Here is an 18,753-nt window from a genome sequence, read left to right as displayed (position 1 = left end):
TCAGACTGAGCCCCAGACCCTCGGGAGTCAGGGATCCGGCCGTCACCCGTGTTCATTTCCTCCTTGTCTTGGCAACTTACCGAAGTACCAGGGGTGAGGCCAGCCCGTCTCCCCTCGCAGAGCCTCTTCCCTGCCGTCGGCGAGCCTGGCTCGGGAGCCCCGGGCGGGCAGTGGGACTCGGTCACTGAGACGAGCCCGTAAGTTTAGGGTGGAGATCACTAGGGGCTCTCAGAAACTCTCTCGGGGACTCCACCAGGAGAAATCTTCTGTCCCCCCCCGCCCCACCCCACCCCTGCAGTGAGGAAGATGAAGATGAAGCTCTGTACCAGAAGGTGTCCTCGGAACAGCACCGGGCGGAGCAGCTCGGGGCCCTGCTGGCCCACTGCCAGGAAAGCGGCTTGGCCGGGGACTTCTTCATCTTCTGCCTGAAGGTACGGACCAAGCAGAACCCTGGGGCCGCCTGGGTTGTCTCGGTAGCTTCTGAAATGGGGGTTCAGGTCAGGTTCAGGAGAAACTGCCAAGAGTAGGTCAAGGGTCATGCGCAACCCCCCTTCCCCCCCGCCCCTCCCTTCCCCGTGGCCTCTGACTCGGGAGGAAGAAAAAGAAGGAAGAACGTTCCTTCAGTGGGACCGCAGGGTCCGGCAGTCCGGGGCAGCCTGCGCTCAGGTTGCCGGGAGGACCCAGGCGGGCCCCTGGCCGGGGAAGGGGTTAACCAGAGCCGTGTTGCCGCTGAGAAGGCTTTTGAAGTTAATAGCTGGTTCCGCAGCTCTCCAGTAATCCCTCCTCCTTTCTCAGGTGGTTTTGGAAAGGAGATTTAGCAGCCCTGCCTCTCTCATTCCTTTCTCTACCCACTTGAAACCTTTCTGGGTTTGTTTCTTGGAGTGGGTGATTGTACTTCCTCTCGCCCTGATCTCTGGGGTGCCCCCTACCTCCCCCTGCCCCGCCCAGCCTGCCCATTCTCACCCTTCGAGACCCGTCTTCCATGACTCCCCCTGGGGAGAGTGTTGGCTCCCAGAGTGACTGTGGGGTTCAGGGCGCCATGGGTGGGCTTCACCAGCAGGCACCGGGTAAATAAGGGGGTGCTCTGTAATGCATCCTCCCCTCCCCTTTGATATCCATGCCCTCTTCCCCGCACTCATTCTAGTACTGTGCCCGAGAGAGACACCAAGCCCTGAGCGGAATCAACTTTGGGGCCCGAGAGGCCGTGCAGCAGGTCAGGTGCTTGTCCTGTCAGTGGCTAATCCGGGTTCAATCCCCAACACTGCATACTGCCAGGGAGTAAGCCCTGAGCACCGCCAGGGAGTAAGCCCTGAGCATAGAGCCGGGAGTAAGCCCTGAGCACTGCCGGGCATGATCCCTGAGCACAGAGCTGGGAGTGAGCCCTGAGCACTGCCAGGCGTGATTTCTGAGCACAGAGCCGGGAGTAAGCCCTGAGCACCGCCAGGTGTGCCCTCCCCCACTCCGCCACCCCCTGAAAGAAGAAATAAGACCCTTGCCTTCGTTCCCGGCTACTCTCAGCAGTGCTTCTGGAACGTGCAGGGCCAACGGTTGAACCCAGAGCTGCTGCGTGCCGAGCCTGCTGCCAGCCCTAATTAAATAACGTTTGAAGAAATGGTTTACGGAGCTGAAGATCACGGGGCTCTGCACCAAGGCTGCCCCCCGGGGTCTTCCCTGTGTTTAGGGCTCGCAGTAGGTGTTGGGTGTTGTGGGTGCTGGGCAGCTCAGATGCCTCTGTCGCCCTCGCCCCAGTGTTCATAACCAGGTTTGCACCCCAGCATTGTCACATGCCCCCGAGGGAGCAGAAACCCCCAGGCACCTTGGGGAAGTGCCGCTGTGAAGCATTAATTGTTAAGGAACTTACCCGGGGAAACTCTCTTACCCGGGGAGCTGAAGGTAGAGGGAAATCCTCCAAACCCACGGTACCACGGTCTAGCCGTAGTTTAAGTCCTGAACACACTCCCTGGTCTCTTCAGGGGGTTGGGAAATGTTCCATGGCCCGAGGCCTGCAAGGAAGGTGAGTCTCGGAGAACATGGCTGTTTCGGTAAAGACGGTTTTTTTTTTTTTCTGGGTGTGTTTTGCTGGGGTCCCTTCACTCTGGCCTTTCTCCTTTGGGAAGGAGCTGACCCGCGTGGCGGTGGAAGCGGAAGCAGAGGCGGGCGCGGAGCCTTCCTGGGGCTGGAGTGTCCTGGAGCCGGGGCTGCAGCGCGACCTTCTGGAGCGCCAGGAGCAGAAGCTGCTCGTGCTGCAGCTGGTGACGGTGCTGTGCGAGACGGTGTCCGAGCAGATATTCACCAACATGGCCCAGGTCGGTGGCAGCCTCGTCCCTGTCCCCATTCTAGTGGTGTTTGACTGTTTTTGTGTCTTTACGTTCTTTCCCCGCAGATGATCAGAAACTGATCTTCACTCCCGGCCCAGCCTGTAGGCCGCCTCCTGGCCCCGGCGCCGTATTTCTGTATTTATTTATTTTGGGTGTTCTGGGCGTCAGACCCAGGGCCCCACATGGACAGGTGACTGTTCTCTACCAGTGAGCCACCTCCTGGGCCCCTCATCTATTTTTTTAAAAAGATTCACGGATTATTATTTTTGAGGGACAGGTGGTTTGGGCCACACTTGGCAGTGCTGAGGGACTGTCTGGTGCTTGGTGGTGGCTCCTGATGTGTGATGCCGGGGATCAAACTTAGGCCGACTTCATGCACGGTGAGTGCCTTACCTGGGCCCTGTCTCTCTGGCCTCTCCATGGATAAGTCTGTCTCTCACACATGGAGCTGGAGGGCCAGAGAGATGGCCCAGCGGGTAAGGTGCTTGCCTTGCACACAGCTGACTGGGTTCAGTCCCTGGCACCCCAGATGGTCCCCCAAGCCCACTCGGAGTGACCCTTGAGTGCAGAGCCAGGAGTAAGCCCTGAACACAGCTGGTTGTGGATCTAAGCACACATGTGTGCGTGCAAATACACACACACACACACACAAGTTGATCATAATTAGAAAATCAAATCCGAAAAATATTTACTATTAAGATCACTTTGAATTTTTCAGATCCTCCAACTTCACTCCCATCTCCACTACAGTCGGCAAAGTTTTAGACATTAAAAAATAAACTGCTTTCAGGGTAGTAGTATGCAATGCCTAAATTTGTATTGCGCAGCTATTACTTTTACCAGCTCCTTTTCATCAACAACAAAAAAAAGGAAATAAGGGCCTGGGCGATCACCCGGAGTCTGGAGCGCATGCTTCCTAGGGGAGCGTCCAGCTAAACGCCCAGCACCACAACGGGCCCCCGGAGCAGTGAGCTGGGAGCAGCCCCCGGCACTGCTGGAAACGGGGTTCCCCTCCCCCACCATCTCACTCACACACACACACACACACAGAGCAGTAAAGCACAGACTCTGCAGCCACTTGACCCGAGTGAGCCGTTGCTGGCCGGGGAGTGGTTCTCCGTGAGATTGTGATTGTCACGCTCCACGCTGATTCTCCGGCTCTTTGTACCGTCCTCGCTGTCGCCTGCCTCCGGGTGTTGCTAAGCAGCATCTCTCCGGCTCCTGCTGGGAAAATTTGCAGCTGCCTGTCAGCTTCGATTTCTCTGTGCCTATTTAATGAGAATCATGTTCCCTGGCCTCTTGCACCTCCAGTTCACTGACCCCGTGTTGCTCTGCGGGGGACTTGCTTCGCCTGCGTTTATCTCAGCTCCCTGAAGACTCCTTCACCTCGACCTGGTGTTTTTGTGTCAGGATGTGCGGGCTGGAAGGGGAAATGGTCGAGGAGCTGATAGGCCCTGAGCTTTTGCACTTTACCTTCCTTTGCTCTTAATTAAGGAACAATGGTGCGAGGCTGATACTAGCGTGACTTCCCCCTTAGCTTAGCCTTCAGCTGCAGTTCAGATGTGTCAGGAGGAAAAGAAACACAAGGGCTATGGTAAATTGCCTCTCTCAGCCTTATTCTGAGTGATGATTTTGGTATGTTTTTTCACACACACATACACACACACACACACACACATCTATGGGTATTTTCAGTAGTAAATGATGTCATTAAGAAGCAAAGTTTTGGGGCTGGAGTGATAGGCAGTGGGTAGGGTGCTTGCCTTGCACACAGCCAATCTGTTTTTTTTTTGCTTTTTGGGTCACACCCAGCGATGCTCAGGGGTTACTCCTGGCTTTGCACTCAAGAATTACTCTTGGTGATGCTTGGGGGACCATATGGGGTGCCGGGGATCGAACCTGGGTCAGCCGCGTGCAAGGCAAACATCCTACCCACTGTGCTATTGCTCCGGCCCCACCAATCTGGGTTTGATCCCCTGCACTCCCCTTAATCCCTGGGGTACCGTCAGGAGTGATTCCTGAGAGCAGGCAGTCAGGAGTAACCCCTGAGTGTTTCTGGGTGGCCCGAAAGCCAAAAACCAAAGCAAACAAACAGACAAACAAAATCAAGGCTTTTAGGGGCAGGAGAGATAGTATGGAGGCTAGGGTGCTAGGGTGCTCATCTTATATGTGGCTGACCTGGTCTTAATCCCTTGATCCCAGGTACCCCATATGAACCCCTCATCCACGAGGAGGGAGCCCTAACAATGCTGGGAGGGCCCCAAACCCAAAACGAAGCAGCAAGAGTTTTTGTTTTGGGGCCACACCCAGTGATGGTCAGGGCTTACTGCTAACTCTGTAGGTAGGAATTACTCCTGGCCATGCTCTGGGGACCCTATGGGGTGCCTGGGTTCGAACCAGGTCGTCCATGGGCGAGACAAAGCGTTCCACCTACTGTACTATCTCTCTAACTTGAAGCAACAAGATTTTTGGCATAAGAAAAACATGGAGTCAGAGAACATGGGTTTAAAAAAAAAGCCTTTAATACTAAATTTCACTTTTGAGTGTTGATAGAAACTCATGGTTTCTTTTTCTTATTTTTTTTTCCTTTTTATGTCATACCTGGCGATGCACAGGGGTTACTCCTGGCTCTGCACTCAGGAATCACCCCTGGCGGTGCTCAGGGGACCATATGGGATGCTGGGAATCGAACCCGGGTCAGCCGCATGGAAGGCAAACGCCCTACCTGCTGTGCTATTGCTCCAGCATCCTTTTTTCTCATTTTTAAGAGTAGGTGTTCCTTGGGGCTGGAGAGAGAGTTTGGCGGGCTCAGCAGTTCCTTTGCTGTGGCTGGGATTTCATCCCTAGCACCCCGCATCGCTCCCAAAACCCTTCCAGGAGTGATCCCTGAGCACAAAGCCAGGAGTAAACCCTGAGCACAGTGGGTGTGTTCCCAAGGAACAAAAACAACAACAACAACAACAACAAAAAAAGAATAGGTACTTCTTAGGGCTCGTGGGAGCAGAGCACAAGTTCAGTGGCCTTCGTAGCCCCGAGCAGTGGCCCTGGGGGTCCCTGAAGACCACTGGGCCAAGCACTAAAACATCAGGCCCCTGCCCCTCCACCCCTTCCCCACCCCCTCAGGGCTGAGCACCACTAGAGGGTCCCCAAGCCAGCCCCTTCCCTCTGCACCCCTCTGGACCCACTGCGTCGCTCCAGTTAAAGACAGATATTCCCAGCTCAGTGCCCTGTTAGTGCCAAGAAGCAGGACAGCCCAGCAGCAGGGGGCATCCTGGGTGCCAGGTTAGTGTTTCTCTCCCCCCACTTTTTTTTTTTTTTGCCACACTCGGCTGTGCTCAGGGTTATTTATTTATTTATTTTCTATAATGTAGGAGTACTGCTATTTATTCAGCCATTGATTGATCTGATTGAATTGGGCATGAACTCCACATTACTTTTTTTAAATTTAATTTTAAAATTTTATAAGTTAGTTCACAATGTCTGATGACATTCAATATTCAAACACCAATCCCACCACCACGACACCTTCCCACCACCAAATTCGGGATGTTTCCATCCCAAACCCCAATCCCTGTCCCAAAACACAACCGAAAGAATATATTTCGTATTGTCTGTTATGAAGAACTGCTGAGCATGCTTACAAAAAAGTGTTTGTATAGGAAACAGTGTGAAGATTCTTCTATTTTGCAGGAGCCATTAAGATTTTTTTTTTCTTTTTGGGTCACACCCAGCGATGCACAGGGGTTACTCCTGGCGGTGCTCAGGAGACCATATGGGATGCTGGGTTTCAAACCCAGGTCGGCCGCGTGCAAGGCAAACGCCCTACCCGCTGTGCTATCACTCCAGCCCCATTAAGATATTTTATAGGATATTACTAACATGTTGTTAAAGTTTGGGTGATGTGAGCTTTGGTATATATATCTGAAAATATGTACATATGCATATATATATATACATATATATATATTTCCCTCTATGATTTGTTGTCTACTATCTGAACCTCATCAGATGTGGTGTGGTAATTATGGGGAATGGGTAGGAAGTGTTTTTTTTTTTTTTGCTTTTGCTTTTTGGGTCACACCCATTGATGCTCAGTGGTTACTCCTGGCTCTGCACTCAGGAATTACTCCTGGTGGTGCTCAGGGGACCATCTGGGATGCTGAAATTGACCCAGGTCAGCCGCGTGCAAGGCAAACACCCCACCCGCTTTGCTGCTATCACTGCAGCCCGGGGAGTATTTTACGATGTGTCCAGGAGTATGTTTACTCCCATCTGAAGCTCAGCCAGAGTGCATGGGGAGTAGCCTTGAGCACAGAGGTGGTTGGGTTGTGGAGTTCAGCTACTAGGGCTGGGTCCCTTGGGCAGAGAGGGCTCTCACCCCCCCCCTGGGGTGCCCCGTGTGAAACAGTCTGGTGTGGAGCCCGGTGGCATGGTTATGGGGGCCTGATGTCATGCTCCCTTTTGGGAGAAGCAGCCGTGTAGTCAGGATGGTGGCTGATGGCGAGATTATCTGGTGCTGGCAGGAGGTGGCTTATGGGCGTGCCCCATGGGTCGATGGAGACTGGGGAAAGCAGGCAGAGGATCTCCATTCCTGGTCCCGTTGTGTGCTCAGGTTTTATACCTGGCTCTGAGCTCAGGGATCACTTCTGGTGGGGCTTGGGAGACCCCCTGGGGTGCAGGGTTCAAGTGCAGGTTGGTTGCATGCAAGACCAATGCCCTACCCACTGTACTGGCTCTCTGGCGCCAGATTCGGGTTTCTAAATACCATTTCCTGTGAAAAGAACACGTCCATCTGGCGCTGAGGCTCACTCTTGGTCTCCTGCACACAGCAGAAACCTCGAGACAGGGCTGTGCCTGTGCATAGGCCGTGCATAGGACTCACTCCCAGCTCTGCACTCAGGGAGCACTCCCGGCGGGCCTCAGGGGACCGTCTGAGTGCTGGGGATGGCATGTGAGTCAGCCACATGCGAGGCGAGCCCCCTACCCGCCGGCTGTTGCTCCAACGCCAGCGTCTGGAGTCTGCAAGAGGGAGCTGCCTTCTTATATACAGGCACAAGATGTTGTGAGGGTTATCAGATTAATGGGGTCTTGTCAGTTGCGATTTAGGGGGCCAACTTGAAGGTGGCTTCCTCCAGCCATAGACAGGACAATTTGAGCTCTATAAAGATTAATGCCCGCAGTGGATTGGAATACATCAAAGTTATAAAAATCCAATTCACCCTTTCCTTTGGGGACCTCCTTGGAGGTAGTAGGATATCGACTCATTTTCTAGACTGATAAATTAAGGGAAAGCATAAAGCATTTGTCTTGCCTTCTTATGGCAGGAACTGTATTTCTATGCAACCAGATAGTACAGGAAGAAGTTACCTTATTCAGTAATCACTGCTAAAAAATGTAAAATGCAACATTTTGCAATTCCCTGATGAAATAATTAATCACCAATTTCTGTAAACCATAAAGGATACTGTATAATGAATATTTAGGTCAAACAACTAGGCCAAGGAATTTTTTTTTTCTCTTTCCTATGTGTGTTAAAACTTTATTTTAAAGGGGGCCGGAGCGATAGCACAGCGGGTAGGGCGTTCACCTTGCACGCGACCTACCCGGGTTCGATCCCCGGCATCCCATATGGCCCCCCAAGCACCGCCAGGAGTAATTCCTAAGTGCAAAGCCAGGAGTAACCATTGAGCATTGCTGGGTGTGACCCAACTTTATTTTAAAAAATATATTACTATTATTATTTCTTTTGTTTTTGAGCCATACTCAGTTAGCTTGAGGCATGTGCCTGGATCACTACTGGAAGGGTTCGGGGGAGCACATGGGATGTTTGCCAGAGCACAAACCCTCGGCCAAGGCAAGGCAAGCCCCTCATCCATTTACTAACTCTCCGGTCCTGATTATTAAAACTTTCAAGTTTGAAAAAAAAATTTTATAGTGAAAACCTGTGTATCTGCTACCTACCAAGTTTTATTACACTTGCCTAATCACTCGGTTACCCCTGTGTCCATCTCAGTTTGGTGGATTTCAGGGTTGACGCAGATAGCAGCATGGGTGCCCCACATAGCCCTGCCTCCCCGCACCTGGGCAGCTTCTCACCAAAGACAACCCAGCCGTGAGGCAGAATCCTGCCAGGGAAACTCGGGAGCAAATTCAGCAGTGCCAGGCGCAAGCGGTTGGCCCGCATGTGGGACGTGGGGGATTCTGCACGGACCGCCCTGTTGCTGCCCAAACTCGCACCAAGGAAGCCTGCTGCTGTCGCCGGAAAACAACGGAAGCGACTTCCCAGCCAAATGTCACATGCCTTGATCCACACACACCAGTGGGTGGAACATTTCTAATAACCAGAGATTTGTCTCAGGACATAACAAGAATTTCTTGTTTGTGGGCCACATGTGACAGTGCTTGGGGGCCACTCCTGGGGGCCACTGCTGGTGCTCAGGTGTAGGATAACATTGGGGTTGTCCTTTCAGCCTTGCCGCAGGGAACTTAGTTTACCTTAGAGCAATGTCCTTTCTGTATGGACACAAGAAGACAGTTAATATTATGCTTTGTAACTTAGGAGCTGATTGATTCCAATGATATTAACTCCTGGGCATCTGCTTTCTCGACTCAGCCTTTAGTTCCTAGCACCCCAAAAGCAGGGTCCCGACGAGGGACGGAATGGACCCAGGGCAAGCTGTGAGCTACCGTGGCATCGAAATGGGCCAGGCCAACGTGCCACAATACTCAACTATAAGATTAGAACCACCTGCCACTTCTGCTCTTCTGTCATCTCATCACTGTCATTGCAGAGCCCAAGTGGATCCTTGTGTGGCTTTTTTTTTTTTATAAACATGGGGAAATTTTTTTTTCTTTAAACACGAGTAGCACAGACCTGCTCTAGAAGCATGTGGACAGCCCGGCTATGCCAAACTGTGAGGGTGGGAAATGCTCATCAGTGACGGTGGCCCGGCCAGGGGGACGTCCCTGCAGAACAGGAGAGAGTATTTGGGGGCCGGAGAAAGGGTGTGGGGGTTCGGGCGCTTGCCTTGGACGCAGCGGACCCTGGTGGCAGCATTGCCACCACGGGGCCCGAGCACAGAGCGAGAGGAGAGAGGGAAACACACATTTGGAGACGGGAGAATCGCCCTTGGCCTAGCAAGTTCCGAAAATGGAAAACCAAATACAAGCGTGCGGGCAGTCTCCATGGGCATGAGCCAGGAGCAGGAGTGAGAGAGAGGGGACTTAGCGGGTGACAAGAGACAAGAACGCCGCTGTCACCCCACACTACCAGCCCCCCGCGTCATATGTTTTATTTTTTGGTGGGGAACCACACCCGGCAGTGCTCAGGGCCTACTCCTTGCTCTGTGCTCAGGGATCACACCTGGTGGGGCTGGAGGGGGATCTGTATGGGGTGCTAAGGATTGAACCTGGGTCGGCTGCGTGCTTGGTAGCCCGGCCCGCTGTTTCTCTCTCCAGCCCCTAGCCCTTCCCCCATCTTGTTTTAGATACAAACGCAGAATAATCTTTCCTTAGGGTTAGGGAGGTAGGTCAGTGGTCAGGCCCGATATTGATTCCCCTACACGGCAGGGCCTGCAAGCACCATCAGGTGTGGCCCTGGGGTCCCCAGCGTCGCCGCCTCTGGGCATTATGGCACCAGATCCCGAGCATCGAAACATCCATGGGGTGGGCCAACTGGCCTCCCCCAAGGAAAGGAAAGGAGGATTCTTTCTTAACAAAAAGAGGCGCAGATTACTTGTTTTGCAGCATTGAAGGAAAAAAACAACCCTGTAGTGGAGAGGAACTTAGCGGCGGAAGACTACATCCATTCCAGTAACCTAACAATGCTTGCACTGGAATGAAAACTTCCTGTTGGAGCTGCACTTCAGAAAGCCCTTCGGAGGCTGCGTGGCTGACCCACGGTGCTGGACACGGCAGTTTCTGGGAGGACCCAGTGCCCCGAACTGCTGTAGCTCCAGTGAAGTCTTGTGTTTTGGGGGGAGGGGCGTCTACCCAGCGATGCTCAGTGATTACTCCTGGCTCTGCACTCGGGAATCACTCCTGGCGGTGCTCGGTTGACCTTATGGGATGCCGGGGATTGAACCTGGGTTCGGCTGCGTGTAAGGCAAACCCCCTCCCCACTGTGCTGTCTCTCTGGCCCCTGGTCCTAGCAAAGTCTTAACTTTCACACAGGGTGGCAGAAACCCCTGGAGCCAGCTTTGTCATCTCAGTAAGTGAAACTTTTACTAACCTTTCCTTTCGCCAAGTTTCCTGCCGTGCTCCCAAAGACAAGTGTCATTAAGCTCTTTTCCTGAGGGGCGCTGGCGCGGGAGCCCCGAGCGGACTGTGCCCTCTGCTCAGGGCCAGACCCGCAGATTCACAAGCGGCTCAGCCCGGCGAGGACCTGTCTCTGCCCTCCCATTTTCCAAATGATTTTACCCTTTTGGCCTTTACTCCTAAATCTCCGTGCACACACGTGTGTGCGCGCGCGTGTGCACACCTGGCCGTGCGGCGGCTGCTTTTATCCCAAGATGTTTCCACTTCTGCTGAGTAATTCAAAGGCAGGGAACGTGAGGCTGACGAAATTCTTCTCCAGGCTTAGTTAGTTGTTAGCTGATTGACAGCTAAAATCTTAGATGTAAATAATCTTGATCCTTTTAAAGTATTGGATACTGAATAAAGTGACTCTGGATCACAGGGACGGATTGGCTGAGGTCACAGGCTTCTCGAGGAAGCAATTGCCTCTCCCCCTCTCCTTTCCCTGGTGGAATTAGCCTGTCACGGGGAGGGTGAGGGGGAGGGGACTTCAGACCCAGCAGCTCTCAGTTCTCTTTACTCTGTTCTCTGGGGTGACTCCAGGATGCTCAGGGATTAAACTGGGGTCACGGGGCCGGAGCGATAGCACAGCGGGTAGGGCGTTTGCCTTGCACGCAGCTGACCCGGGTTCGATTCCCGGCATCCCATATGGTCCCCCAAGCACTGCCAGGAGTAATTCCTGAGTGCAAAGCCAGGAGTAACCCCTGAGCATCGCTGGGTGTGACCCAAAAAGAAAAAAAAAAAAAGATAAACTGGGGTCACCTGCAGGCAAGGCCAGTGCCTGAATACCTGTGTTATCTCTGGACCAAGTTTTTTGTTTTCATTTTCTGGCATAATTCATGAAAAGTTAAAGGAAGTTGAATTCATTTATGAAGACCCTGGTGAAAGCAGAAGGGGCTTTTCTCCTTTGTTGACCTTCGGCCTTCAGGCAGATGACCTCTTTATCTCCCGTCTGCACCTGCCAGCAGGGGTCAGCAGACCGACCCAGAGTCGGGAGGACACCCGAGGGATGCGTCGTATCTGACGCCCTGGGCACTGCCACACAGTAGCAACTCTTCTAGAAGGTTCTGTCGAGTAGATGAGAAGGCTCACCAGAGACCGAGGGCGAGGTGTAAGACTTCCTTCCGGGACAGTGGACGGGGTACTTGCCTTGTACCTGGCTGACCCGTGTTTGATCCCTGACACCCGCTATGGTTTCCCCGAGAGCCCGCCAGGAGTGATTCCCCGAGTGCAGAGCTGGGAGTAACCTGAGCCTCGCTGGGTGTGGCCTTAAAAAAAATAAACGAAAAGACTCTTCTTGACTCCTCACTGATGCTAAGTTCCATTCCCACGCAGGTTGTGGACTTCGTGGCAGCGACGCTGCAGCGAGCCTGTGCCGGCGTTGCCCACCAGGAGAGTGTGGTGGAGTCGCAGACCCTGAGCATGGCCATGGGGCTGGTGGCGGTCGTGCTGGGTGGAGCCGTCCAGGTGAGTGGGGAGCATGGCGCACGGGGAGAAGGAGCCGGGCCGCCGAGGCTGTACGGCAGACGGGGCGCTGGCCTGGCATGCTGTCCACCCGGCTTCAGTCCCCAGCACTCTCCCTGGGGGCCCTCAAGCCCCCCAGGAGGGATCCCCGAGCACAGGGCCAGGAGTCAGCCCTGTGCACCGCGTCGGGCAGAGAGCCTGGCTGGTGGTTTGTGTGCCCACCCCGCATGCCCCCCCTCTCCCGTGCCTCCCCGGCTGCCGGGGCACCGTCGCTCCATTTTAGCGCAGGATCCACTGAATCTGGGTTGTTCCACGGGTCTCAGAGCTCTGTCTTTCGTGCCCTTCACATGTTCGCTTCCTAATCTTGAACTCATCCGTTCAAAAGCTGACCCCTGTGCACTTGCCGGGGCTGACGGGCGGGGCTGGAATGTGGCAGCCCCGTAGCAGGTGCGGCCCCTGCTCATGGGAAACGTGCTGTCCGGTAAACAGCCGGACGCGGGGCCACTTAGGAATGTCCTCTGTGTTGAAGAAGGCCCTTCCCCTGCTGGACACAGGCTCCCTAGCCCAGAGTCTCATAAGAAAGCCCGTTACAGCTCAACTGTGGGCACGTAGCGCAGCCACTTCACATTGGTGACTGGGACAAAGTGGCCAGTGAAATGACCAGAAAAGAGAACAACGAGGGGCTGGAGAGATAGCACAGCGGGTAGAGCGTTTGCCTTGCACGCGGCCGACCCGGGTTCGATTCCCAGCATCCCATATGGTCACCCAAGCACTGCCAGGAGTAATTCCTGAGTGTATGAGCCAGGAGTAACCCCTGTGCATCGCTGGGTGTGACCCAAAAAGCAAAAAAAAAGAAAAGAAAAGAGAACAATGAGAGTCCGTTTGTGACCTGTTACACCCCCCACCAGTGTTCTGAAGTCACGGTCTGAGGAGTTCCTGCGCTGGCTGGTGCTGGCAGAGCCCCCCGTGGCGTTTCCACCCAGGGGGCCGGGTGGGCTACTGACCCGTCAGGTTTGCTCTGCTCAGACTGGGCAGTAACGCGTGGGGCCTGTGGAGGAAGTGTCCGCCGCACTGGGCCTGTTTTCTCTGGTGAGGCCCTGGGGGTGGGAGCTGCTGGCTGGCCCGAAGGGAGGGGAGTCTCCCCGCCCCCATTCGGAGAAACCCACACTCAGGCCTGGAACTACAAGGTGGTTTAGCGCCTAATTGTGCACTGATTGTTTCTCGCTGCTCTGCTAGAGTGCTCACTCGGAGGGTCTTGCTGGCCAGTTAGCCCAGTAGGCGGAGCGCATGTGCATGTGGGAGGCTTGGGTTGGCTCTCCGGCACCGTGTGATCCCCTGAACACTGCCACGTTGTGACACCTCGACCCCCCCACCCCTGAGCACAGAGCCAGGAGTAACCCCTAGCAGTACTTGTTATGGCCCCCCACAAAACAAACAAGTGAAGGCCTTTGTTCCTCTAAGTTGAGAGTGTGTGTTTTCGCTTGGCTCACCTCTTACAGAACGCATCACTGCAAACCACATCCGAAGTGGAAAATAGAGCCCAGAAATTTCCATTTCCCTTTCTAGAAGCCCATTCATTATTGGGGAGCCGGCCGTGGCCATTAATCATGTTGCAAGACTCACCTGCCTGGTACTGATGAGTAACCCCCCGCCCCATCCCTTTGATGAGCCATCCTGACTCACCCCTCACACCTCGGACCCCTCCGTGCACTCCGTGCCATGGGCAGGAACACGTCACCCCTTTATTTTTAACCTACAACCTATTAAAGCATTTTTGCTTGATGCGTGGATTTATAGGTGGTGTCTGTAGGTCACTGGGCTTTCTCTCTTCGTGTCAGGGGTAAAGCCACGATTCCAAACTGTTCTCAGAAGATCACTGCTAGGTAGGTTTGTTTCGGCTGTACCATCACCCCTCCTTGGTGAGGCCTCATTGTCTTGACTAACAGAATCTAAGAGCATTTGGGCCTGCACGCCCCCTTTTCTATTCATATGATCAAAGTCAGAATTAGAACATAGTATCAGGGAAGAATCATTGATTTTGGTTTTGTTCTTGGAGGTTTTATTTCCCCCCCGCCCACTTCCCGCTGTGCTTGGGGGTCACTCCCGACGTGCTCATGGATCCGAGTGGTTCCGGGGATTGAACCCGGGGCTCCCTCAGACAGAGCAAGTACTCCAGCCCTTGGCGCCAACTCCCTGGCCCCGAGGAGGTTTAGCTGGGAGGAAGCGCAGGTCCCAAACTGTTCCGAAGGAGAAGGGAGCCCCAGACTCGCTCTCTCGCCTCAGGGCTGGGCACCAGTGAAAGGATGATGAGGGCCCCTGCCCCGCCCGGCCTTGAAGCACGGCTGCCTGAGCCACCCGGAGTTTAAGGCGTGGGTGGCGGTGCTGGCGCCTGGGCCCAAACCTCCAGCACTTCTGGAGCACCTAGAAGGAGCCCCCCCACCTCCCTCATGGAGCCTAACCCTGGGCTCTGCCATCAGTCTGATGAATTCTGTAACTTGTCTATATCTTTCTGTATACATCAAAAAATGCCCACTGACACAGAGCAAGACTGAAAAGAGGGGCCGGAGGGAATGTATAGCCAGCAGGTAAGGCTCTTGCCTTGGACATGCCTGTCCCAGGTTCGATTCCCAGCACCCCTACAGCCCCCTAATCAATGCCAGGAGTGATCCCCGAGCACAGAATGAAGAGTAAGCTCTGAGCAATGCTGGCTGTGGGCCCCAAAACCAGATAGGGGCGCACACACACAGGCACTCACAAAGCAACTAAAATTACCACTTGTAAATAAAGCCAGAGATGTTCTAAGGACACAGACATAAACTGGTCAGCTGAACCTCAAAAGAGCACAGGTGACCAACAGAAATGAGAGCGCAATGGTGTGTATGTGGGGGTGGCTTAAAGGGCTGGAGCATTTGTTGTGCTTGCGAGGGCCCTGGGATTGGTGTCACATGGTCCCCTAGCACCAATGGAGCACCCCCTGAACACTCTGCGATGTGGCCCCCAAACTAAAAAAAAAAATGCTTTTAAGAATTAAAAATTCTGGGGCTGGAGACTTAATAAAGCAGGTAGAGGTTTGCCTTGCACGCAGTCAACCCACTTTGATTCCCAACACCCGACATGGTCCCCTGAGCGCTGAGTGATCCCTGAGCACAGAGTCAAGAGTAACCCATGAGCATCCTCAGTGTGGCCCAAAAACCAAAACAAAAGGAATGAAGAATTTTTATTGCTGGAAGAGACACTCAGATTTTTAATTGAATTTTACTTTTTATTCCTTGATTTGTTTATCTGGGGGCCACACCAGATGGTGTTCGGGGTCTACCCCCAGCTCTGCACTCAGGCCTCACCCCTGGTGGCTGGTGCCAGGGATTGACCAGTCAGGGATTGCCTGCCACGTGCAAGGCAGATGCCCTACCCACTGTGCTGTCTCTTTGGCCCCTAAACTCAGATTTCTTAGAACAGTGAGCGCCACTGGATTGGGGCCGTGCATGCCACTTAGGGAAATTTTTAAAGGCACCCGTGGGCTTCTCCACGTGCCCACGCCTTCCTCTGCCTGTCACCTCTCTTCCCTTATGGGGTGCGCTCGCTCCCGCAGCCCCACAGCCCCCAGTTCTTACGTTTGGAAAGTGCAGGAGTTTCGAGTTAACCTGCCACCAAGCTGGTTCTCTCCTGGCGCCCAGCCGAACTCAGGTGTTAGCTGAGTTCATTCCACCCCCGAGCGTTCTAGAAACTTGGGCAGAGGGCCAGGGAAAGAGGACTGAGGGTAGGACGCTTGCCTTGCATGTGGCCAACCTGGGTTTGATACCCGGCCCCACATGTGGTCCCCCGAGCCCATTAGGAGTGATCCCTAAGCTCAGAGCCAGGAGCAAGCCCTGAGCACCGCTAGGTATGGGTCCAAAAACTGAAAGAAAGGGATAAAAGGAGCTCGGGAACAGAGGCAGCTTACAGCCGAAGGAGTCTGTTTCTCACTCAGCTATTGGGGCTTTTTTGGGAGTAGCAGGTGACTAATGACATCCCATGGCTGCATGGGTGGGATTGCTCATAGATCTGCCTGGCTCTGTGCTCAGGAGCGACCCCTGCTGGTGCTTGGGGCACCATCCGTGGTGCATGGGTTTGAGTCAGGATTGGCTTCAGGTCAGGCAAGGGCCACCCTCCCGCCTCCTCCCATCACCAGCCCGGGTCTCAGAGTTGAATTCTGAGATCTGAACCTGACTGAGAGACAGTGACCGGAGGAGGACGATGGCTTTTTGGTCACTTCTCCATGTTGATAGTGGCCCTCAGTGACCCTTGGAAAGCACTGAACTATTGACAGGTTTGGGCCTTAATCATTTGCAAATCAAGCGGATGTTATTTGATACCTCAGAACTTTGTGCGAGCAGTTATGAATGAAGGGTTGGCACTTCCTGTCTTCGAGCTTCCCGATTCTTCGAGGCGCGGGAAATCTGTAGGCTTCTGAAGTTTCAGGCCTGCATAACTTTCATTTGCCTTACAAACTCCTTGCTTCCCCAACACCTCTCTGCCCGTGGCAGTTAGGGAAGTTGGATCAAACGAATCCCACAGTGACAAAGAAGTTTGAAAACAGGCGGCAAAGAGGTATTTTTAAGAGAGTATTTTTAGAGCAGTTTGGGGTGCACAGCAAGATCGAGCAGGAGGTACAGAGATTTCCCATAACCCCCCTGTCCCCACACAGTCTCTGCCGCTGACAGCAGCCCACGCAAGAGCGGGGCATTCATTAAGATGGATAAACCTGCTCTGACAAGTCGGCACTCAAACCCCATAGTTTACAGTAGTTCGCTCTTGCTTCTGGAGGTTCTTGAGTTTTGACAAATGTATAATGACCTGTATCCACATCAGAGCGTTGTCAGGGGCTATATCTGGGGTCTTGGCTGGCCGTATGCAAGGCGAGCGTCTTACCCCACTCCCAATCCCCACTACCTATCTTTTTATTATCCCCAGAGTGTGCCTCTGCCAGAATATTATATAACTGGAATCACACACTGCAGAGCCTTTCCAGATTTGTTCTTTCATTGTGCAATATGTATCTAAGATTCTCCCTTGTTGGGGGCTGGAGCAATAGCACAGCGGGTAGGGCGTTTGCCTTGCACGCGGCCGACCCAGGTTCGATTTCCAGCATCCCAGATGGTCCCCTGAGCACTGCCAGGAGTAATTCCTGAGTGCAGAGCCAGGAGTAACTCCTGTGCATCGCCGGGTGTGACCCAAAAAGCAAAAAAAAAAAACGATTCTCCCATGTCTTGCGTGGCCAGATAACACATTTCTTTTTGGCACTGAATTATATTCCACGTGCCTCAGTTCATTTTATTTGTACTCACCTACCAAAGGACTTCTGGGTCGCTGCCAAGTTTTGGCTATTATGAGCTCTGCTAGTAAATTTTTCTTTGGATGTACATTTTGGACTTATTTGGCTAAATACCATGGAATACCATTGCTGAGTGTGTGGTTCAGAGATTTGGTTTTGTAAGAAGTTACCGAACTGTACTTCCCATAAGCAGTGAAAGAGTGTTCATGTTGCTTCTCTGCCTCTGTATTCAGCTGTCATTCTGCTAGGTACTAAGGCTCTGTCATTATACTTATGTCACTGTTTTGTTGTTGTTGTTGTTGTTTTTAACCACACCAGGCAGTGCTCAGGGCTTACTCCTAGCTCTGTGTTCAGGGAATCTGACAGGCTAGGGGAACCATACAGGGTGTGGAGGGGGGAGTTAGCCATGTGCAAGGCAGGTGCCCTTCCCTCCACACTCTCTCTCCAGCCTGCCATCTCACTGTCTTAATGTGTGGTTCCTTGGTCAGATAGGATGTTGAACATCTCTGCAGCATATCTGGACATCACCTTTGTAAGTTGCTGCAAAAAACTAAGGCTCGCCGAGGGGCGCGTGCACTCGCGGTCTCTCCGGGCGGCTCTGTCTCACCACCCGCGTTTGGTGCCCTGGAACCGCTGTGTGTGCTGTCGGTCAAGGGCAGGCGACGGAAGGAAGAAGGCCAAGCTGGTTGCTGGATCAGTTTATTTCATTCTCTCTCTTTGCTTCTGTAGGATGACATTACTAGGTATGAAATGTCTCTTTAGGTCTTTGAATCACTTGTGTGTGTGTGTGTGTGTGTGTGTGTGTGTGTGTGTGTGTGTGTGTTCCTGTGGAATGAAACCAGGACCTCACACCTGCGGGGCAAGTGCTTTAACTCCACACCGTGTGTTAGCATGTGATGTTTTTAGATTGCGGTGATATTGGTTGACATGGTGGCATGTGTTGCGGGAGTCCCAGTTCAGGTCTTTCAGACATGTCGTTCTGACACCACACCCACCACCAAAGCCCCAGTAAGCCTCCAGGACAGCCCACAGGTGCCCCTCCTGCTTTCCCAGCCCCCCTCCCTTGGTCCTTGGTCGCCTTAGTTCTTCGATGACCACCCAAGGCTCCGTGCGGGTCTCGTTTAGTTTGTTCCTTTCTTGTTTCTCTGTAACCCACACGAGTGGACTCGCCCGGTATTTGTCTTTCTCCTTGAAGAGAGCAGGACTTCTTCATATTCTATCATTTTTTTCTTAAGTGACATGATTTCCCCTTAGCCCCTTTTCGACAGTGTTCCTTGGACCCATCTTCCCCTTCCCTCCCCAGTCCTTCCCTTCCCTTGGTTGCTGTTGCTGCAAGAGCCTTGGTCGCTCCCACGCTTGGCTGTA

General features: G+C 53.3%; 1 protein-coding gene across 1 annotated transcript in view; it reads left to right on the top strand.

Moving 5' to 3' along the window:
• The window catches only part of TANGO6 (transport and golgi organization 6 homolog), a 156,985-nt gene that overhangs the window by 25,147 nt on the left and 113,085 nt on the right, over positions 1-18,753 (top strand). The window contains exons 10-12 of the mRNA XM_055145697.1: positions 299-431; positions 2,118-2,306; positions 11,949-12,080. Coding sequence (XP_055001672.1) covers positions 299-431; positions 2,118-2,306; positions 11,949-12,080 — 454 coding nt within the window. The remainder of the gene's footprint in view (positions 1-298; positions 432-2,117; positions 2,307-11,948; positions 12,081-18,753) is intronic.

The sequence above is a fragment of the Sorex araneus genome, chromosome 8 (genome assembly GCF_027595985.1).
Source record: "Sorex araneus isolate mSorAra2 chromosome 8, mSorAra2.pri, whole genome shotgun sequence".
Lineage (NCBI taxonomy): Eukaryota > Metazoa > Chordata > Mammalia > Eulipotyphla > Soricidae > Sorex > Sorex araneus.
This window is presented reverse-complemented; position numbering and strand designations above follow the sequence as displayed.